The sequence below is a fragment of the Cydia splendana genome, chromosome 14, assembly GCF_910591565.1.
Source record: "Cydia splendana chromosome 14, ilCydSple1.2, whole genome shotgun sequence".
Classification (NCBI taxonomy): domain Eukaryota; kingdom Metazoa; phylum Arthropoda; class Insecta; order Lepidoptera; family Tortricidae; genus Cydia; species Cydia splendana.
Genome location: NC_085973.1, coordinates 6,684,668 through 6,709,730, shown reverse-complemented (window position 1 = coordinate 6,709,730; position 25,063 = coordinate 6,684,668). Strand labels below are relative to the sequence as shown.

The 25,063-nt window shown below is 35.8% G+C and overlaps 1 protein-coding gene across 1 annotated transcript in view; it reads left to right on the top strand.

Moving 5' to 3' along the window:
• The window catches only part of LOC134797147 (amyloid-beta-like protein), a 233,588-nt gene that overhangs the window by 122,707 nt on the left and 85,818 nt on the right, over positions 1-25,063 (top strand). Inside the window, exon 2 of the mRNA XM_063769395.1 lies at positions 16,171-16,218. Coding sequence (XP_063625465.1) covers positions 16,171-16,218 — 48 coding nt within the window. The remainder of the gene's footprint in view (positions 1-16,170; positions 16,219-25,063) is intronic.

The window sequence follows — 25,063 nt, the reverse complement described above, 5'->3', positions numbered from 1 at the left end:
ATACATTCACAGTTCAATGACCTTCGTAGCACGTAGCCGTAGCAACAGCTACGTCGTGATCTTGTGATCGTAGCAATTGCTACGGATCATTGAAAAGTCGTTTTGCTTGATTACATTTAATTGCTTTAGAGACTTTACACTGTTGCCTGGTAATTGGTTGGTAGTTAAATTTGTTAATTGCTACAAAGTAAATGTTAAGGAAGTGTTAGGTGAATTCGAAATATTATAAGAAAATGGGCGAAATTTCTACTGTACTCGTACTAGGTATCTCGTGTGCAATGTTTTTGAGTATAGCTATACCTATTTATTTGGTGTAGCCAACAAAAGTAGTCACAGCTATTTATCATAAAGTAATATCCTTTATAAAACAAGAATGTTGTAATTCTAGAAAGTGCATGTGTAAATGTTCACTAGGTAACTAAAGCATTTATTAACCCATCAAGCGCTAATTACAGTACATTGTCGTTTTGCCAGTGCGAAACATTTTTGCTACATACCGGTAGACTGATGTTCGGACGTCCATTTATTAACGCTGCGCGGGCTACTTCTTTCAGAAGTAAAAATAACTTTTTCACCTCAGCAGCTCGAACAAGGGTACTTTGCTTCTTAAAAACAGTGAGAAAAATCGCATTTTGCTCACTGAGTCATTTTGTCTCACTCAGTGAGCAAAATGCGATTTTGCTCACTGAGTGAGACAAAATGACATTCAAGTGACCTTTATAGTCAAATGTCATTTCAACATGCGGGGTCTAATACAAATTCGATATACTTGGGTTCTATTATCTCTGTCCCTCTAGGTATGTTCTCACTGCATAGGGTGAAAAATGTTGTGTACTACACGAGATCAAAGTTATTTACATCTCGTGCGCTTTTGAATCCCTTACTAAGCTCAAGATTCTAAATTAGATTCACTCGCTACGCTCGTGAATCTATTATAGAATCTTTCGCTTGCACGGGACTCAAAATAAGCACTCGAAGAAATATCAAACTTTGATCTCTTGTTGTACAAATAACTATATCTACACACATGTCATTAGTGCTCTATAATGCGTTCAGAAACCGTAGGAAATGACAAGCTTTATTACAACCAATTTTACTATGATAACTTTCTTATCTGTGGTAGTAGGAAAATTTGTACTTTAATGTACATAACGTTATAGATTTTTGTAGGTTATGAGTTTAAATTTGGAACAGCAGTCAAAACTCAAGTAGGTCTCTATTCTAGTATCCATAGATATTAAAACAGTTACCGATACGAAATGTCAATTTAGTATGTTTTTAAATATAAACCGCACGATATTCGATCTCGTGTGACATGAGAATAAGGACTTCATTCTTTTGTCTAGGAATTTAAAAAAACTACGGATATGTGACATGCGTGAAAAGTTTTCATTCACCGCCATTTGACGTACAGTTTATCTTTTAGCTAGTTTTAAGTATGTGTTTAGATAAAGTAGTGTATGTAACTGTACATAATTAGGCATTAAAACACTCGTGTGATCCTATTAAGAAACTCACTAACGTTCGTTTCTTAAACCCACACTCGTATTTTAATGCCTCTCATTATGTAGCAGTCACATAAACTACTATTACTATAGTAACTTGGCACTTACGTCATGTTGTTAAGGCAGTATCTAAAGTAAGACCTAATAATAATTTCGTATCAGTAACTCTAGGTCTAGGTACTTACGTCACCGTTGTTCAGGCATTATGGGCTATATAACAGTCCGTCTAGGCAGCAATTAGTAGGAGCAATTAAGCCGTCGCCGTGACGACCGGCGCCGTGACACCGCCGTTTGTGATTGCGATGCATTAAGGGTATACCAACTGATATGTAAAGCTAGCTGTAAAATGCATGGCCACTTTAGAATGAATTCAATCATAAAACGGGGTGTTTTTTTACTACGTTTTCCATGTAATGCAAAGAAATGTTTGGCTCTAGTGAAACGGGGTTTTTATATTTCTTCAGCCAAAAACGTCACTTTTGACACTAGAAGATGATATCCATAACAAACTAGTACAAATTCAAAACTTATCTGTATACGCATCAGGACCTACCAATAAATTATAACAGTATAATATAACAGTCCGTCCGTAGGCAGCAATTAAGCCGTTGCCGTGACGACCGGCGCCGTGACGTGACACCGCCGTTTGTGATTGCGATGCATTAAAGGTATATTATAATATACCAAATGATATGTAAAGCTAGCTGCAAAAATGCACGGTCACTTTATGAATGAATTCATTCATTAAACGGGTTGTGTTTTTGTTACTATAGGTACGTTTTCAATGTGAAGCACAATTGTACATAATACAATCAAATCAAATAGAAACGTCACTTTTGACACTGGCCGATCATATCTATAACAAATCCAGATAAAATTCATAACATGTTGTTGCAATTAGAATACGTATCCAATCGTACTAATATATAATAACAATATTATGTAACAGTCTCAGGCAGCAATTAAGCCGTCGCCGTGACGACCGGCGCCGTGACACCGCTGTTTGTTATTGCGGTGCATTAAGGGTAATAAATGATATGTATAAGGATGAGTTGCCAGATTAGTTTGTTACTACGTCAATGTTGTGTTAATCATTGTGATGCAAATAATATGAACAAATGGTATAAAGAAATGAACCCAAAGGAATGGACCTAGTGCCCGTTTCATGAAGCAGCTTTAGTAGGTAAATGGATATTTTTTAATGACAGGAAAAGAGGCTTCCGTATGTATGACAAATTATAAACTTACGTGAAAAAGGTCTCTGGAAGTAGATTTGAAGTTTATGTTCTACCGTGTTAAGTTCCTTATTGATGAGAATTTTAAATTAAATGAGGCAGATTAATCTCTTCAAAAGTCAAAAATTAACGTCCCGAGAAAAGGTTCTTTATAAATATTAACTTACTAAACAGTAGGTATTATAAAACTTTTTTTTTAATATAACATCGGTGGCGAACTAGCTTACGGCCCACCTGATGGTGAAATACAAAAATAACCAATTTTAACTTCGGCAGCGTATCTAATTATATATTGCCTAAACCCTTTTGCACTTGTATGCACACATGATGCATAAGTTCTCGTTTAATGTACTGGAAAATAGGCAGCTTTTAAACAAAAACACATTAACAAGTTATAGTTTAAGTTATAGTTACACATTGGTGTAATTTATATCCTTCAGGAAATTGTGTTAGTTAAAGTTACGATCAAAGTTTTATATATTTCTTCCGCACTCAAGTTTCCAGCGTTAAGCTTATGTGAAAGTTATGACATTTCTGATCATTTGTAAGCGCGTTACAACAGTTTCAATTTTAGTTGTAATCCAAAACTTTATTCTAAGCATTATACACTTAATATTGTGCGTCATATTTAGGTACCTATTTGCGAATATTCACAATATCAAAATCAAACCCAACAGTGGCAAGTTTACTAGGTATTAAGTTTGGGTTGGTTGTTATTTAAAAATTTTTAAAATTTATTTGCCATGGGTTATAGTGAGTTAAAATCACAAAAAATAAATAAACAGTAATACCCAAAAACGTCAGTTTGACAAAACAAACTCCATAGAGTTGAACCAAGAGAAGTCTGCAACGATTTTGATAGCACACGCAGTGCAAGTGTTATTTTACGTCAAACTTCTATGAAATTATGACTTATAAATGACACTGGGACTGCGTGTGCTATCAAAATCGTTTACCTATTAGGTATTGCAGATTTCTCTTGGTCTAATTCTAACGACATACCAAAATGTATGTGTAATGCTATTTCGTAGAAATAGCAACATCAGACACAAGACTAAAGTTCAGGATATAACTAGTAAGATAAGAAGACAAAAATGGAAATGGGCTGGTCACATGGTTAGAGGAAAAGACATATGGAGCAAACTAGTCACGCAATGGTACCCAAGAGATGGAAACAGAAAGAAAACTAGACCAAAGAGAACGTGGGACGACGACATAAGACAGGTCGCAGGAACAACTTGGGGTAGAGTGGCCATGGAAAGGCCAGAATGGAGAAGATTGGAGGAGGCCTTTGCCACCTGGCAAACGGACACACAGAAATGGAAAAAAACTGAAATATATGAACATGAATTGAATAATGTATTGTCCGACTAAAGGCTAAATAATAATAATGTGTAATGCAAAGCCTGAAGCAAGTTATATGTGTAATCAAACCATGTTCAATAGCGTCAGAATTGCCAACTTCCCCACTTACCCAATAACGGCAAATGTGTTACATAAACCGGGGAAGTTTGATTCATGTAACAGTTTCACTAATGAAAAGTTTAACCCCATTGTGTATGCACTTGTGGGGTTTCCACGCCGTGGCAGATATTAATACGAGCACAGCAATATGATGTAGCTTAAGCTTAGCATGATATAACAATATATAGTTTAACTTAGACAGTAATTTGATCATGATTCTATGTGTGCCTCAAAAAATATCTTAAGCAATAAATTAAGTAGTAGAGGTTAATAGGGATGGGCTGGTTGGTAATGCATTTATTTTAAATTTTTGTTAATTTATTTTCTATAGGTTTTTAATTGATATAAATGATGAGGCTGTTGTCACATCAGTAAATGATTTTAACTATAATCGGATAGTCCAGCAGCAAAAAAGACTTCTTTTCCTTTCCTACACTGTACTTGTTTACATTTACATTACATTAGACGTACATTCTTGTTAAAATCTTCACAAAACACGTCAATAGGGCCTCATATTTAAGTTAATCGAGAACATTTTCTAGACATCTATACATAGATACACCGTCTACTAAAATAAATCTTTCAAAGGAACACTAATAGCCGCCAGCAACATGCTGAGATGGGGCCATTTCGTGACACTTTATTTTTCAGTATGTTTTTTCTATGTATGTCTATTGTCTGTGTGTTAACGAATAAAAATCTATTCTATTCTATTCTAATATCACTTTTTCCAGAAATACACGTATTTAACCGGAGAACCCTCTTCAGTGCCGTCGATATTCGTTATTGTGCCGCGCGTCACGTCCTACCCGTGATATAACGTGAGGTATAAATGTGTGTATAATGCTTGGCCTTAATCGCGCCCGATATTCTGATGAAAACCCCAAGTGGGTCACATTCACGGATGAGCGGATGTCAGGGCTGATATTATATAAAAAGATATATTAGGTGTTAAGGTTAAGGTATGAAAATGCCTAAAGTGTGGAAAAAAATAAAAATCTCAATGTACCTACATACTTTATCACTTTTAAAAATATAAGATACCTAGTTTATTTTATACGGGTCTTAATGAAGAGCGAGAGTCCATACGTATGAAATACCTTCTACATTATATCCAAACAGTAAGTTGATAATATTAATAGCTCATTATTGTCACGTCTTCAAATCAATAAAAACATAAAATTTAAATAAATACAAAGATGTAAAAATTATATTTTATAGATTGACTTTTCAAATGATAATTAGGTTTGTCTGATTGTTATTGAGTAGAGATAACTTTTCGACGGTTCAACAAAATTACCTAAACCTCACTGTCATAGTCGTATATAACAGTTAGTACGTTTAAATGCAATAACTATAAAGGAAATATTATAGCTTACGATAAAAGAATCCCCTGACAGCGGTTACTTTGATTAATGATATGGGCCGTACGCTTAACTGTATTCGCTATCATTATAGCCATGTTAACGTCATTCGATGGTGTTGAAAGGTTTTATATCCAAAGCTTGCGCCTGAGCGAGAAATGTTTTTGAGGATTTGAGAGGTCCTTTATGTTCATTTAGTCATTTAGTATTTTATTCAATATTGCATGATTAATGTTTACTTTAAGGTACAACATGCGGAAGAGCGGTATCTTAACACAAGTATTTATAATACTTGAAAACAAGCACCCGATCAGACATTGTAATTTAATTAAGATACTGAATAAAATATTTTTCTTTATTTTTTATTTTTTCTTTATTCTGTTTTGTTTGGTGAATGAATTCGAATATAAATTCTATGCCATGATATTTTCAGAAACCTTAAAAAATATTGGTATAATAAAGGACTTTACCTAATTATCAAAATATTTCAAAAGTATTGGAATTATTTTTAAAACTGTACGAGCTTTCTCCATATCGTGATCGAGTTTGAAGTAATTTATACATGAATGAATAAATCAGCTCGCTGAGAAGTTCCTGTCAGATTTCTGCAGTGTATTTTACAGAGCTCTGGATTTAGTAAATAAATCCCTTAACACACGGAAAGTCCCTCAGCCCTGAAAGTAAAACAACCCTCTCGAACGGGTTTATTTGTCCTAATGCTTCTTACAAAGCCTTACGACCTATTTAAGGATCTCGCGTATGAACCTTGATCTGTTAGTATAGATATGACTTTATAACGATGTTCTGTTATCTTATATTATAATAAAGTAAACACAGATAAAATTAATATAAGTATAATTGAAATTCTATAAACAAAATTTGATGTTTCATTGAAATATCTGCGAGAATGTAGGAAGTCTCAATTATTTTAAAAGGCAATTTTTTGCCTTTTACGATTACATGAAATTCGTTAATGACAAAAAATCCAAGCAACCAGGCTGGATTGCCTTTATCGGCACCTACATAATGAATTTTATAGTGTTCAAAGCGTTTATATAGCTTATTTAATAGTTTTCGATTCATTTTTACATCATATGAACTTTGTGTAACCTCGCGACAGTCTGGCATGTAGGTATATGCTTCCATGACCATCCATCCGCTAACATTTGCCTTATAATTAAGTACCTATAGATATGCAACTTGCGGAAAGTTTCAAATAGGAAAGCTTGTCGGAAACTTCCACAGGAAATGACATTCCACAAAACTTCATTTTGGAAATGGAAAATATCGATCTCCGTTCAAAAATATGTATAGATTCTGAAATGTGGAAATTTCGCAATTTTGGGAACTTCCCAACGGCACATCAGTAGTGAATACAAACGTAAAGAAAAGTTGTTCTAAGCAATTTTTCTCTGGACCGGAGCTGCGGGCAGCCTCGCCTGACTAATGAGAAGGGCTCGATCACGGACGTTCCGACTGACAGCTCTGTGTTTTCATGTGTGTTATCGCTCTTCCACACTAGCTGCCCTGTTCGTCTCTACGTACGAATATATAGATTAGAATGTACCGTGCTATGTATGGCTCGACAAACTTTTTAGAAAAAGAGCCAAACGTAGATAAAATCAGCAATAATTGTGTAGCTCGAAGAGCCGACAGGTGTTGTATTCAGTGGTCAAAAAACTTTTAAGTGTTAATTTTTTATATGGCTTAAAGAGCCGCATGCGTCGGCAAACCTGCCGACCCCTGGTATCGCATATACGTATGATCTATGTTGTTTTTGTACCTTAGATCTGTGCACTTGTGTACAGAGTTGTAATAAAGTGCATTGGGATAACTTCGACAGCGGGGTAATTTTGAAATTGGCAAATATCTAGTGAACTAGAAGCATTTTCTACTATAGCACGGATCCCTTTGTTTGACATAATTATTGAAAGTCATAATGTAATGATTGTCAGATTATCATTAGTCAGAATTCTGAAACCGTTATTACCTATTCAGGATTTTCGTACGGTTATCCTACAGATAGGTTTGGTTACGTTTGTTTTATGGTAATCCTGAAAAATTGTGTGGTACTATACAGCACGTCCACGGATGATTTTATTATTTCTTTTGCGGTACATATTCATGAAAAGAAATGTACTTTTATGTACTTATGTTTTTAAAAAATGTACTCGCACGGTTTTGGCATAGCGACATACAGGTCGTGGTCGTGCTAGGTAGATACTGCCTGGCACGACCACACTATATTTATGGTTAATTTAATGTCAAATGAATACAAAACAAATGTACTCAAATTGTACTATCTACAAGCACATCAAAATGTGACAGTCATACTGCAAAAATCGCTGTCATGATTAAAAAAGGTGAACCTAAGGGCTGATTTAGACGGCGCGCGAACTCGCATGCGACTTTCATTACATTTTTTTTGATCGGCTGGTTGAAATAACTAAAATCTCATGAGAGTTCGCGCGCGCTTAATGTCTAAATGTGGGATCATCAATGTAAAGGGACCTTATTGTCGATTGCGTTTACGCCGCACTGCGACGAGCAGCGTTGTATTTGTATCGGAGCATCGTTTATGATGGCGGAAACGATGCTACCAGGACAGACATGGCCTTCAAGAAAAGAGAGTTTTCCTAACTCAAAGGCCGGCAACTCACTTGCAACATGGTGTTACTGGTATATGAGCGACGGTAATTGCTTACCATCAGACGATTCGTTTGCTTGTTTGCGTCCTATATCATAAAAAATATTAGGAAGTTAACGGTTCTACGATATTTATAGATATAAGGTAAAGGGCCCCAAGTTCGTGTTAGTACGTTATTTTGTTAGTTTTGTTTCTGGCGCAAATAATAAGGAATTCAAATATTTTTTATTCAAATTATACATATGAAAAAAAAAACTGTATTATTTAATCTCTTCAATAAAATAATAAGATAATAACCAATATTTTAGTGATTAAACTGAGAGTAATACGACGGTCGAAACTGTCAGACGGCCGCGAACAGCTGTGTTGTATGCGTGCACTTTTTTTAGGCGTAAGGTGCGCGCTCTTACTTGTTAAGATTATAGGAAGGAAAAGCTAAACCCATTCGAATAAAAGTTTTTGGAGTGTTTCTGTGGGTTCCTTAGTAATTGTTTTGATAAGAAAAAAGATTGAATATATGCATAGAAATATCTTAAAATTGCAATAAATCGACTCACGAAATAGCGGTCATATTATTTTTCGTGTCTCCTATTTCGTGCCACTAACGAATCAAGGATTTTTTAGATATATTTTGAGTGCTTGTTTTTACATATAACAACGAAGATAATTAAAAATAATAATTATTTCATGAAGTTTCGTATGAGTGAAATTCGGTATGTGTTTTTTATCACTAGAATTCTTATAAAACGAGTTTGAATGTGACCCGAGTTTACATTTTTAAGGTATATTCCACGTATATTCTCATATTAACTACTAGCACAATTTTATTTATAATTCAATTTATTTGATTTATTTTTGTGTATGTTTATATTTAACATATAAGATAGTTAATATATTTTTTGTAATTTTTTTTTAAATGTTTTTTATTTATATAGGTAGTTTCGGCTTTTCATCAAGTATTGAAGTACCCATATGGTTTACGAAGTCTTAATTCGACCATTAAAGTCGATGAGTACAAAAAACTTTAAGCTAGCTCTCAATTTAACATTTTTTTTTATATTATTTTTAATTTGACCTTACAATTACTCGTAACTAGGTAAGACCGTTAAATATTTAAAATGATTATCAGAAAATTATCACCAATTACTCTAAGAAAACTTTATTCCGAAACAGGGGACACGAATTCACGAACTTAGAAGCTGAGCTGAATTTGTGTCACGAAATGGGAGCCAAATAAGAGGTTCACTAAAAAATTCATAAAAAAGTTTAAACTAAAACCCTATAGTTCATACATTAAATTATTAACAAAGAACTAATATAAATTACTCAAACGCTTTCAAGGTATTGTTATGCTTAGTAATATTTAAAAAAATATATACAAACTCTCAAGAGCCTTAACCTGCCGAAACAGGGGCCCTTTACCTTACCTACTTAGTGAGAAGTTGTAATACGGCGTTTATTAACCGTTGTCGGTTCTCCTATAAGTATTTTCATTATTGAATAAATTAAGAACAGGCCACTCACGCATTTTAAGTCGAAAAACGCTCGACATGTTCCATGTTGTTGTGTGTGTCGAGCGTTTTTCGACTTAAAATGCGTGAGTGACCCGTTCTTAATATATTTAATATGTCTGTGTCTCACGGAAGTTTTGTTATTTTTATTTAGTGAATGGATACAACAATTCTGTGTTGTGGCATTCGCCTACCCTATGTAAATGAGACAACCGCAACAGCCCATGTTAGTGTCAGTATTATTGTGCTTTTTACGTTGGCCTGGTGGGGTGTCTTTTCATGTAAATATAGACTCCTGTTAGAGAACGGGGTATATTTCACTAAAAATAAAGTTATTTATTGCCACGTCCTAGACCAGTGACAACACTAGTTTTAGGCACGGTTAGCCCCGGCCTTTTGTGGAATTTTCGATTGGAATTTTTAAGTGGTTACACGGTAGAAAATACAATCGCAAATACCACGAACAGAGTAAGTGTATTCCTCACTTAAAATAAATAAAAAACCGGACGAGTGCGAGTCGGATTCGCCCACTGAGGGCTCCGTACTTTTTAGTATTTGTTGTTATAGCGGCAAATCTGTGAAAATTTCAACTATCACGGTTCATGAGATATAGCCTGGTGACAGAGAGACAGACAGATGGACAGTGGAGTCTTAGTAATAGGGACCCGTTTTTACCCTTTGGGTACGGAACCCTAAAAAGAGCCTTTCGCATTGCGAAATATGACCTGTTTCCGGTTGTTGTGTCTATTATGATAATACGCTCATTACATGGCGACCGTGTGTATGGCTTGTAAACACTAACCGCGTCAGTTTAGTGCTATTCAGAAATTAATCCCATCAAAGCTGTTTACATTCACTGATTACTCGATACATTGCATAGTGAACACAATGATATAATACAGCTATTAACTGGACTGATCCAATGGCTAGCTCTAATAGACTGCCAGCCTTTCTATACAGTACAGATGTAGTGCATAATTGTTTTCCATCGTATTTCCTCGAAAACGTTCGCATTTGTCATGCTAGTTCAGTCAATGTCAGTGCTTTTTGTACAGAGACTGACTGAAATAGCAAGACACGTTCGTAAGTTTCCATCAAAATACGATGGAAAATAATTATGCATTACATCTGTACGAGCGAGATGCATAGAAAGTAAGTTACGCACACGCTAACGCATATGTCAGTGTCAGGTCATTGTCAAACTCCTGGTAAGCCTTCTAGTGTGTAAATAATCTGTGCCCGGGTCGTTATCTGGTGTCCGCCCCAGCGGCTGAGCATTGTTCCAACTGTATTGTTACTGTGCCCGGGAAAGAAATCCTCGAACAGCTTCATCAGATACCCGGATAAAGGGCCGGGTAAATTTATTAGCCTTGCAAGTGAAAAGTGTTGCTCGGGTTTTGTGATCGTATTGTTTATTGCTCCATCGTAAAAGTTTGTTTATCTTTAATGCAGAGAAATCGAGATTTTATGTTCCATCGAGTAGGGTGGTTACTGGTAACTTACCAACCTTTCTCGCGTCGCGCCCCCTTTTTATTTTTACATGCTCCAACAGTTCCAGAACAATATCTGTGGGTTCATTTAGCTTACCTAGTATTCCACCCATTTATGGTGTAGGAATGCTGTTTGGGAAGTAGGTAAGTAAGTAAATATCTTAATATCCTCGTAAATATCCTTTATTGCACCATAAAGGTAAAGAAGTTTTGGCGTGTAATGTTTATAAAGCATTTATTACAATTATTAGGTAGGTACTAAACATGATACTTATTAAGTGAGCTTTGACATTAGTCGTTATGAAACTGATGATTCTAAATGAGTTCCATAAACTCTGGTATAAATACATAGTTCTAAAAAGGAATTCCAAAATAAAAAGCAAAGGTATTTATTTATGTTGCTTTTTGACTATCTTGATGTGGATAGAAATAACATTAACTACTTAATAAACTTTTTCTTCAATTTCAAATGCAAAAAAAAAGAAAACAAGTTTGTTACTTATTTAATACAATTAAATTTACTTCCTCAAGATTTCGCACAATTTATGATTACTTACACCATTTCCTTATGAGTCAGCTCGAAGTTATGAGTAACGGGCAAACTTACAAACAGTCCGACTAGATATTAATCTTAGTTTATATCTTTCAAAAGTTACTAAACGCGCGTGGGTGACGAGAACAATAGTATAGGTTTTTATGTACATACGAAACTTGATACAAATTAAACACATTTTCTGAAACTTCACATGACGCTATTTTTATTTGTCTAATTAAAATGCCATTATATTGAATAAACATATAACCTCTTTTTTTTTTATTTGTACTTACAAATAACTCAAACTACATTCTTATACTCTTTACCAAAATAAACTGACTCCACAAAATCTATATCTATCTATTTAATTATTTATTTATACATTTTATAAAACGAAGTCCCCCGCCGCGTCTGTCTGTTTGTATGTATTTATGTTCGCGATTAACTCAAAAACTGAAAGTATTTTCATGCGGTTTCCACCCATCTATAGAGTGATTCTTGAGGAAGGTTTAGGTTAGGCGTCACAAACCCGGTTTCACCGAAATCGAAAAAACCGGAAAAACCGGGTTTACAGCCAATTGCAAAAACCGGGGTTTCACTTTAATAAAACCGGCTTTTTCGAGTTTTTCGATTTTACAGTTTTATATACATATTTTAAAGAACAAATAAAAAAAACCAATAGGTACATTATACGCACTAATTGCATGAATGAACAGCGTTTTAGTCTCCAACGTGGTCATCTATTTGCCCAGTTAGATGCCCAGATAGGCTGCTTAGGTGCACCTTGAAGTTAGGCTTCAATCCAGGATGCTTCGGAGATATTTAGGAAGGAAGTTGTGTCGGAAAAGATTGCCCCTGAATTTTACTCTCAGCTTCTTGTTGGCTAGTTTGTTGCGCTGGTGTAAGCAGGACATCTCGGTCTTAGAAGTGCAGGGACACAAACGCCACCGAGAGAAATAGTCAGCTAATAGATCCAGGTCCTTTTCCAGGCTATTTTGTTCCATTTCCAAGCTGTCTTTTTGTGTCACAAGGGTCAGGTCATCAGCATAAGCAAACTTCTGCGATGTGGTGTTAGGCAGGATACAACTCAACCATCGGTACATATTATCTGACCTATGACAACTAATACTAGGCGGTGTTGAGAGTGTGGAAAATCCGCTAGCACGTACAGTTCGGCAGCCACTGGGGTACCGTCTATTGCTCTTGTTGTGAAGACGTTTCTTTGCCTTTGTTAGAAACGACTAAAACAGTGTTGTTCCTATCCGCCCAGTCCATGATCGCTTCCTCGTTGGCGTCAGATTTCCTATATCCCCAGCTGGTATGGTGTATTCAAGTCTCAAATGTAGGGGGATGGGTATTCCAAGTAAGGAAGGGGTGGAGTAGGCCAGCAGCTACGTGGAGGCTTATATATGTTGCATATTAGGTATATAATTTGTTTAGGTTTACCCGTGCAAAGCCGGGGCGGGTTGCTAGTAGTCTAATATATGCCATAATTGTATGATCTTCATCAGTAGCTAGTTTGTTTAAAAAATCCAAATCACTATACTTAAAGTTGTGCCTATAACATCTGAAGAGTTCTTTCGACTTTCGTCATTAAATCATGATGTGATGACAGTGGGAACAAATATCATTTGAAACCAATAAAATAAATTTCCAAATTGGTCAAGACAAAGATCCCGACGAATCGAGAATACCTATTCTCTTTTTTAAAATTAGTTAAAACTGAAACAGGTGTCGACAGCAATATTTTTTACCCCGTGTCCTTACCGTTAACATATTCCGCAAAGCAGTAATTTACAAACAAAAACATTAAATTACGAGCTCACAATTAACAAAGCATAATCGATCTTTATCCCTCCGAATAGCTTTCATTTTGCAACGCTCGGACGAGTTAATAATGCGGGTTGAAGTGGCGTTTAGTGGTAACTCGCAACTGGGCCGATTCGAAAAGTAACACGTTTAGTTAATACTCGTACAGACTTACGTTCTTTTAGCGCTCAACGCTGGTTAGTTACGTGATTGGTCGAATAAGGTCTTAAATGTGTTCGGAGCTGAAGGTTTTTTGGGCGTTTTTGAGGCGGGTCGGGCATAAATACGTGTCGGTCGGGTTCGGGCATTTGTCATTGCACCTCGGGACGTGTCGGGTGATGGATGGAGGGCATTGTTGCCAGTTTCAGGCTTGGGTTTTGGTGAGTTTGGGTCTTTTGTAAACCAACTATCGGTCCGGTATAGTAGGTAACTGAATACGTTTACAATACAGCCTCTTTCGAACTACATAAAATCGGATACAGGGAATAAAAATACAAGATTGCACATAGTGGTGTAGCATATTAAATATATTAAGAACGGGTCACTCACGTATTTTAAGTCGAAAAACGCTCGAAATGTTTCACTCCATGTGAAGCATGAAACATGTCGAGCGTTTTTCGATTTAAAATACGTGAGTGACCCGTTCTTAATATATTTAATATGTCTGTGTCTCACGGAAGTTTTGTTATTAAAGTGGTGTATCATGTTGGGGAAATTTTTAAAAAGTTGGAAAAGTTCTCGGAAATTTCAGGAAAACATAATTGTGTAAATAAGGAAACTTTTATTTTGGAAACGGTAAATTTCGATCCCCATACCAATACAGAAGTTTCCGAAAATTTTCAATTAAATTTCGCAATTTTGGAAACTTTCTGACGGCATAAGTATCATTATCTAGAATTTAAACATGCAAAAGCATTAAAAACCTTAAATTAAATGATAATTTTACTATTGTATCTACATAAATGGCAAGTAGATCTATATGAGAAATTCCCCACAACGTGACCCAATTTCATTTCCGGCAATATTTATTTACAGATCGAATGGAACCGTAAATCCAATTTTATCTAAACATGAGGCATGTGTAATTTATTACCGCATTAGTAATAAAACCGCATAGATATAACGAGATAGGGGTTGCGTGACTTAGAGGGTATGGGTAGTTCGTGGAGGGTGGTCCAAGGACGAGCGATGCCACTCCTTTGTGGTTGTTGTTAAAGGTTATGATAGGTGAGAGTAGGCTAAGAATCATAGCATAATATGTAGTTACGTTTTATAATTACACAAAAAAATCAGCCTATACACGCAATGCAGTTACAAGATTGCCCTTGCAGGGTACATACCATACTTTTATTCACCTACGTAGTAATAGGTAATATGTGCGCGATATCTTTGGCTTTGTGAATCTACCTAGTTTGGTTCAGATGTTCATAGCAAAAATGTATAATATTTTAGCAGTTTTTACCCGCGTTACTCTGCATATTTATTTTGTTACTTTCTATATTTATAAGCGCAATAAATATCCTATTATTACTTCTTTTCAAAGTGGACAAACGCCTTGAAACCTGAAATAATCGCTATACCAAATACAGGGTGTCCCTAGCCATTGGACAAAGCCGAAATGTACACATGCATTAGGGTATTTAGAACCAGTATACACAGTATCATAACAATCGGTGTAGCGGTTACGAAGAAATTAACAAATTACGATTTTTTTACTTTGGAGCAACCTGTATGTGTTAGTAGGTAATAAATAGCATGAAACCTTCTTCGACCGTTTTGATTATCTTTTTATTTATGACATTAATAAGATTCTGACTTTTGACAAATGTCAACATTGCCGCACATTTTCAAACAAATTGTCAAAAGCACTGCCAATGATTAATACAGTGTGTTTTTTTTGTTGTCAATTATCGGAAATAACTTTTGTTTGCTAATTTATTTTTTTATCTTTTGTTTTAATTAAAAAAATATTACCATTAGAGCATTTCTGAGAAGTAACCCTACGTGGGATTTCAGGGTTTGTCCAATGGCTAAGGTCACCCTGTATATTTTAAGGTTAACCAGTATACTAATTTATTTATTTTATGGTTAAAATTAAAACAATTAATCCTTTTGAAAGCTAGTTTAATTACAATTCGTTTATTTAACTAATACAAATTCAACTGACTAATGTAAAAGCGGGCGGGGCGGCGGAAAGCGCCGAAATTTTAAAACGTAACAAATATAAGAGCCTCGGTAGCGAGTATAAAATTGTTGATGTATTGACCGAAGAGCTGGCGGCTACCTCGCACTACGTATCAACATTGCGATACAGCGAGGAAATGCCGCCAGCATCCTTGGTACAATGCCTCAAGGGCCTATTTTAGATTTAAGCTAGTTATTAATTTCTTTTAGTAATACCACTGTACATATCTTGTTTGTAAATAAATGATTTTTCTTTAACTAATACAAATGAACTAAATGTGCTTTTCAAATTTCCTTAACAAATGTATAAATAGGAAACAATTAGCATAATGGGATAAGACAATTGAAATGAATCACTGAAGCATGACTCAGATATAGGCAGCCTAACCCGTATGGCCACATAATTAACCCTCTCCATTGTTACAGGTGAGTGAGCTGAGCGGGGGCAACCCTTCGACTACCGCCCGCACACAGGTAAATGCGGACTTTTATTTACTGTTAGCTTCTGTCGCGCACACAAGCTAAATGTTATTGGATGGCTTTGCAGGAACATTGTTGTTTTAAAATATTTACTTACGGCCCGATTCGAGCTTTAATACGATACGAGATAGATATGTCAGTGTCAAAAGTGACGTTTCTTCAAACAATAACGTCACTTTTGACAGTGATATATCTAATCCATATCCATATCGTATCTAGTACGTATCTAGACGTAATATTTGACGTATCTTAAAGTTCGAATCGGGCCGTTAGTTTTAGTTTCAAAATATTATCATATATGTATAACGTAAATAATTACTTATGAAAATCGTCTAACACAGGTAACTACAGGCTTTTAGTTTTTAAGCATCAAACTAATATCTGTCAGTCATATAGCTTCGGTCACACGCACATAAGCTAAAATGTTGTCCCGCTCTTGCTGTTGGATGGCTTTGCAGAAATACTGTTTTTGAAATACATCATTTTAATATTATGCTTGAAGTCTTATTATTTTGATGACCGGTTTGGGGCCTTATTCGAGATGTAATGTCAAATTTTGACAGCTGTACGTATTTGACAACTCCCTATTTTTCCCACTTCGACGGGAGATCAACTTGAAACGTCAGTTATCGCTAGTCGAATATCCTGGCCTAGTGTGTAGAGACCCTGCCTATGATTTCGATTATCTCTAATTATATTATTTTAAACCAAAGCCTTATTTTATCCTCCGCACTCCGTAGCTTTTTTAAATTTATAAAATCAGGGACCAATGATTTCAGGGTGGGTAGAGACTCAATAAATTTGACGCAATTACATGCGTACAGGCAATTTGCGATAATGACGCCCCGCAAATGGTAGGCTGCGGTTTTAACGTGCCTCTTAATCTGGCCAATCACGGGAAACTACATATTGGCGAGATCGCGATGCGGGTTTGCAATGAACATACCTAACATATGAGATGTGTAATCTATAAAATATCCGTTCTTTGTTCCTATATTTAAATTATGAAAATTCAAGCAGTTTTCGTTTGATACGATTTCGTATTTAGAAATCCATATTAGGTTTCTAAAAGCCTTAGAAGTAGTACCTAATATTAAAAAAAAAAAAAATTTATTCCTTTTCAATCCTGCAAGCTGTCTATCTTTGACATTTAGCTGGAGATTAAGTATTTTTAATAGTCGTGCGAGGTGCGATATCCTTTGATACGCCCATCAATTTCATAAAATCTTATATTTATTTTATAAGATCTTGGGGTGCTTTTCTTTTCAGCCTTGTAAAAGTAGTGTTAGGTCGTTCCTGGAAGGTGTTTTATAACATACGTACGTTACTAGAATAATTTCGTTAAAAGGGAGAACGCAATGAACCGAAGTAGAGGTCTGATTTAGATTAGTATCAACAAATACAAGATAAATCGCACGCGATTTGACCTCCTTAAACATAAGAGGGGTGTCATATAAGTATGCATAGTCATCGGCCTTTTAGTTTCCAATTCACCGTGAAAATAAGAGTTTAAACATTAAAGTTTCTTAAAAAGAAAAGTTCAAGATAATCTATGAATCATGTAAAAAGTAAAAACCCAGTCCTTAGACCCGCACTTTGTAGCGGTGCATGTCCTGTGTAATTACGTCGGGTGCCGGCAGGGGGCGTTCGTGCTCCGTCGTGTACTCTCTAATGGGGTTGTACACGCCACGGTGAAGTACGGTCGCAATACGTATACGATTTTCGCCTCTATTACAACGGAATAGAGTCTAAGTGTAATATGTGTGTGGACTGTACAGTTTTTCAACCCCATTGCGCGAAAACAAAGGCTTTGCAAGTTATGGATTATATACTTAATCAAGGCTGAGAGTAAGAAATTGAATCAGGAGGGACTCGACCACCTTATTCAGCTATTTATAGTATTCATTGAACCACACGGCAGCTAGCTTCTACATGATGTTCACTTAAAGTGGTACCATGGTCACTATTAGAGCACATGTGGCACATGTTAGATAAAGTAACGATTGGGGAAGTATTTAATGGTGTTACCGGGATATGGTCAAATCTAACACTTAAGAATTAAAATTATTTAATTTCATGGTTCTATACGAAATAAATATCATTTAATACTACTTGCCTAGGTAGGTAAATACCCACTCATTTTCTTTTAGAAGTTTTATTCCAGTCTGTAAGAGTAGACTAATCTATTTTTATCAATGTGAGTTTTTATCAATCAGGAAAGATTTAGCGCTAGCTCTAAACGCCCACAAACGCCCACTGTGTCTAAATAATAAAAGTCTGCTGAGACAAACTGTTATCGTCATTTTGCTCGCAAATAATCTATAATTACGAACACTTATTACACGGCCATTTCGCGTAGGTATTCTAGCTAGAAAACCTCATAAATAAGGCCTTTATGAATACTCGTAAATCTAAGGGATGGCACGTAAATTAATTTATTTTATTTCTTTACTTTAGCACCTCTGAAATGCCTCTTTAAGTGCTAGTGAGATCATTTTGTAGCTGATATCCATTTAGAAATTTCGAAATACATAAATAGATAGGTATCAGCTAGTGCTATAGACATAAGTTAGATACACATACGGGCTCAAAATCCTCCCTGATTTTGAGCCTGTATGTATATCTAGGACATGTCACAGTGTCAGCTCATTTCCTCCACTAGAATAGAAAACATCCTATTGTGAAGCAACTGGAACTTGCGATATGCTCCGAGGCGGTTTGCCCTCCTTCACTGAGTGATACAAGTTTGCCCTACATTAGTTGTGTGTGCTTCGGAACTACTGACAGGCCTTCTCCGTGACGAGGCTGGTGTTTATCAACTATTTTACAAATATTTCTTTGCGGCGTTTTTCCCATTGTTTGATTTCAAAAGATACTATAATACTTAGACCCCGAGTCAGGTCTGATTTTCGTTAGTCATAGCTTCTCGTAACTTTTGCATACTGTTTATTTACATAGTGAAACAATATTTATACTAACGCATGTAATTTTCAGCCTTTTACTGCAAATAGATTATTGTTTGGTTATCTTCCGGGCGATAAGTGGTTAAGGTAAATGTAATGAAATCTTGTGAAGGTCAGTTGCTGATGCGTTGGTGGCTTAAGGAACGGGAGTTGTCCAAACATGTAAAAAAAATCATATCCTCCCGGTTGAAGCTTGCTTGATGAAAAATATAGTTGGTTATATAACGGTGGATTACATGTGCATCAGCTGGTGGTGATCAGGTATTATTAGTATGCCTTATGAGCTTATGACGCAAGGGCAAGGCCCGAGAGTTTAGGCAAAGAGCAAAACGACACTTTGATGCAGTAGAATAAAACTCTAACATCGCTCGGGCAGTGTGTGAGTTAGACGAATTAAGCCAGCTTATTCAGTTCAGAGCAATGCGAATGATACACACATTCAGCACTACCAAAGGTTAACCGGACACAAGTTAATTCATCCCCAGCAATTTTAGCTACTAATTGACCTGGCCTGCCCTCTCACGGCGAGGAGCGGAAACGGATAGACCCGGCAACTCCTAGACTATTCTGGCTTTATTGAAATAGCAACTTAGGAATGATTTGTTTTAAGGTTCAAAATCAGAACTGCGATTTTAGGGTTGTGGATTATTTGACCGGTAACGTTCGAAAAATGAGCTTTCACGAGCTTCATTGAATATTCAGTTTTGTACAACAAGAAATAAGGTCTGTTATCATAAACGAGGTCCTTATAGAGGTTGTAGCCATTCTCAGTCGTTTGGTTTAATAGTTCGTAAATTTTCACCAGTTTTCTCTCGGAAACTCAATTAATATTTTGTTTGGTTATGTTTTCCATTTCGTAGATAACTTTTTAGGTTGTTTTGCGAATTTCAAAACGCCCTCTAATGTTTTCGGTTACCTACCGTAGAATTTTGTTTTTTTTTTTTTTTTTTTTTTATTTATTTACATGCGAATAATATTTATGTTGGAAAGTATTGGCTGACATTTACATGCAATTAATATTTTGGAAATTATTGGCTGACTTTTCCATAATTAGTTTTGCTAATGCTTTGTACTTCTTCCTTATTAATTTTATTATAATAGGGGATATTACTGCAATGTTCTGCCGCCTGAGTGCAGCACTACCGACTCAGTAAATTCATAGACTAACTTATACATACTGTGCCTTAAACTGTTTTTTGACAAGTTTTCACAGACAATAAAATATGACATTGATGCATCAAGGCGGTTTGTTAACAAGAGAGCCTACCGGTAAACCCGAAAATCGAAATTTAGTTATCTGCCTCTGTAAGTGAATGTCAATAGCGGATGCCAACGAATTGTCAAGGAATGTCAAATTGTGTCAAAATGCAAGGAGTGGTGCCGAAGCACCAACAAAAAGATAGCAAGAATACGACGAGAGTTAACTGCAATGAATTATAATGTTGATCTTATTAATAATTACAGCTAGCTTGAGTGGAAAATTGCGATGCGTGTGCAAGATGACGCTCTACTTTTTGGATAAAGTACAGATGCATCGTTTGCACCAATGACCTTTTATTTATGTAGACGTGTGACGTTCATAGTCGACAAAACTAAAATTTGATCCAAGGATTTTGACAACTTGACAGGTTGGCGTCACCTATATGACTAACTAAATATAGGTTCCGGAACCTATATTTAATGGCGCACGATCGTGCGCCTGGTACCATATCTACCTCAATTTACTTACATCTATGGTTTGCACGGAGATGTTGTTTTGGGTCAGTTAAAAGTGCACATGCATAGCTGCAGAAATGTACATCTTTGTACAGACTCTTTATCGCTCGAACCTGCAAGAGTGATAGAGAGATTAGATAACGAAATTTCGATTTTCTTGTTTCGCGGTAGGCCATGTGATTGACGTGACGTGTGATCTGTCAATGTGGTTTGTTTACTGTATGTGCCACAAAGGTGCCACCAAGGTGCCACCTACGCAGAGCTTTGCCTAATATTCCCTATTATTGTCTATAAACACAGGTATAAAAAATACACAGTAAAGTACATGTTTTGATTTTCGTAAAAAAAAAACTGTTTAAGTATTTCAATTTCTCAGCATTACAATTTTTAAGCCTTCGTCTATAGACTATAAAGGGCCCGAAGTCACCAAGGAGTGAAACAAGGCATTGACTTCACCTGAAATAATTAATAGTGAAACCCGATGAACAGCAAATCAACACAAATCGTGCTTTCCCTCTCTGTTGCATAACGTGTGTTCCAGCCAATGACCTTTTATTTATGTAGACGTGTGACGTTCATAGTTGACAAAACTAAAATTTGATCCAACAATTTTGACAACTTGACAGGTTGGCGTCACCCATACGACTAACTAAATATAGGTTCCGGAACCTATATTTAATGGCTCACGATCGTGCGCCTGGTACCATATCTACCTCAATTTACTTACATCTATGGTTCCAGCGGGCGACAGCTTGTTTTGTAAAATAAAGTCAGGCATAGCGCTACTGTTTGTTCCTTTTATTTGAACCGCTTTGTTTTGTTGTAGAGGTGTGAAAACATGGAATTTCCACTAGAGCAATATCGCTTCAAAATAAAATATAGCTTCAATCCGATTCCAGTCAATATTTTTCATCAAATTGAGCGTTTGCCGTCATACAAATATATTTTATTGCAAGGCAAACTGTCGAAACCACGAATATTTTTTTTTAAAGCAACCGTAAGTTTTATTTCAATACAGTAAGGTTGTGTTTTGTAGTGAATATTTGGCATAGTATGATGGCATTCGATACCGTGTTCGCAGTGGCTCGGAACTCAATAAAATCGGGGAAATAAAACACAGGCACTCATCGGGGGCACGCCGTGCACGACTCAATCGATGCGGCTTGCACTCGATTGTACGTTTCAATCATTCGGTTTATGGTCGTACCAATTTTTCTGACAATGCTCCAACTGAACAGTATACGACAGAGATTTTTGATTCAAGAGTGTACGGTTACTGATGTGCCGTCGAAAAGTTCCTACAATTGCAAAAATTCGACTTGGACAAATATTTTCATATTTATGTATAGGATTTGAAATTTTTCATTTCCAAAATGAAAGTGTTCCTTGTTTCCAACTTTTTGTATTTGTATTTATATATTTGCTGAATATGGGTTTACAAAGGTGTACAATAACATATTAATTAGTTCAACCATACCCTGCTTGGTGTAGCATGCAGAATTTAAAGTATAGTCGTACTATAATAACATAAAATTAAGATAAAAATATTAGAAATAACATGTCAGATTAATAATTAACATTAGAAAAGTCATGCGATTCATTATTTACAATTTTAAATTCCTATTACTATTCCATTTCATAATCAAAGTATTCATGTATGGAATAAAAACACATGTTATTAAGCCATAAAAATAATTTCTTTTTAAACTTGTTGATTGGAAGGTCTTTTATGTCAGCTGGCAACCTATTAAATATTTTTATACACATGTAAAATGAACTTCTAGCTGTTTGTTTGAGACATGTTTTTGGCAAAAATAGTAGATTGCGCTGTCTAGATGTACGGTCATTGTAACCTACCATATCACAGTTTTTTTTTTAAATGAGTTTCATTGAGGCGAACAAAAAGAGCCATTTCATATATGTACAAGGATGGTAGTGATAACAATTTATTCTTTTGCATTACTGGCTTACAGGATTCCATTTGTTTCATAGTGCTCTTATACATCTTTTTTGCATTATGAACGCCCTTTGCACATCAAATGAGTTACCCCATACTATTATTCCATATCTGAGTGTAGACATAATGTAGCTGTGATATGCCAGTAATGCTGATTTCCCCACTTGCTCGATGTATTAGACGTAAAATTTTTCCCCTAGTTTGATCTAATTGTCGTTTTAATACGCCCCTATATTGTAAATAATTTCATCGAAATTGCTGGAGCCGTTTTTGAGAAATTACCAAAAAATATATGCAAATGTATCTGAAAAAATATAGATGATAGTTAGATTAAATATGTGCCGCTACTGTGTGTGTGTTTTTAAATCCATTGGTAATTAACTGTAGGTACCTCATCAGTGCTAGCACGGCTTCAGTCGTAGAAATTATATTGGTTTTAAGTTTCAAGTTGAAATAAAAACTGAACTAACGAATGCAATGAATAGCTACCTTAACTTTCTTAATTAGAACACCCCTTTTAAATTGCTGCAAAGCTTTGTTTGGTCTGTGTCTATTTATTTTTAAATAATATTGTTCATAGTACTCGTACTCGTATAAGGAATATAATTAAAATGAAATGCAGATAATCAATACTACAACTTTACAGAAATTCCCATTCAAGGTGACCCATTCAAATTGTTTTTGAATGTACTATACCATATAAACTGAAATAGATGTCATAATATTAAAGAAAAAGTGACCAAGCCCTCCAATAGCCGAGGCCGGAATCGGATCTACAACTTAAAGATGACTCACGTTAGACCGGGCCGCGGCCGGGCCGGAGCTTCCAAAGCTTCGTTTTCTATGGAAACCACCACGTGATCACCGATCAGCCGTCATAGAAAATGACATGTCGGACGCCTCGGCCAGGGCACGGGCCGGTCACGGCCCGGTCTAGCGTGAGTCATCCTTGACGCGGCTATCATCTTGACCACTAGACCACCCGGCCACGGTGATACCCGCCCAAATAAAATAAAACAATTCGATTTGTTCCATTATTCCTATTTTTGCGCAATGCAGTCTAAACTCGTCCGTCACCAAAATTAATCCTTAAATCCAAATTGACGAATAAACGCTGGAAAATTGTAACGATTATGGTTTTATCGTCGACCGTTTCAATTTCCGTATGATGTTTTATTTAAACAAACCACTTTATTCCACTGGCATATGTCATAAAAGCAGCGTTATCATATATTTCGCGGTTGCGCACACATTTTTATGGCAATGCCATGATTATAAATGCGTGTTTTGGCGAATTATGTATTCCGCTTCTGCCCGCACAGCGTTTATTGTAATACCTTTTCTTTGCGAGAAATAGGAGAACATTATTATGAGAAGTGCATTCTATAAGTATATGTTATATTATAAAATCGTAAAAAAGTAGGATTTGGTATAGATGTAGTGGAGGAGATAAGAAAATATTTGACCAATAGAGGTATTCCTGAAGATCGAGACGTCTATTTGTCATTTTATTAATTTCAGAGACTTCAGAGCTTCAGAGACTAACTCGCACACCTACAGTATTACTTTTCCGCGAGTTCTAGTTAAAAAACTCACTTTTTCAAGTATAGTAGAAGCATGCCAAAGAAATAGACGTTTCACACATTTTTTTAAATACCCTTTTTGTTATGTCGGTTCAAAAAAAAAATTGAATCTATACGGTTGACACACGATACCATTACTTTAACATTGTTTTAGTTGGATTTATCGACCTGCAAGTTCTAGATAACGATACGAGCAGACTTCGCACTCGCTCGGAAAAACTCATGAAAAATAGCTTGAATTCCGATAGATTACACAAGTCCCAAGTGAGGAGAATCTTTTCCAAAGGGCTTATTTCTCTATGAAGACCATACAAAAATGAGCCCTTTAGAAAAGACACTTCTTAGGTATTAGTGTCACAACTTTCACAATATTGTTTTTGTCGGATCCACCAAGCTTCAGATAGCTAGCTATGTTGATACGAAACTACACCAACACTATTTAATTCGGGAGTCCTAGAGCCTAAAAAACATTTTTTTAAATAGTACGTTCAAACTGTAGGTACCTAAATATAAACTTTTCTAGCTAAATAATAATTCATTTAAATATAATTTGAATCTAGACTGTAGATACCATTGTTTTAATAGCTCGGATCCACCACGCTGCTGCTAGCTAGCTATAT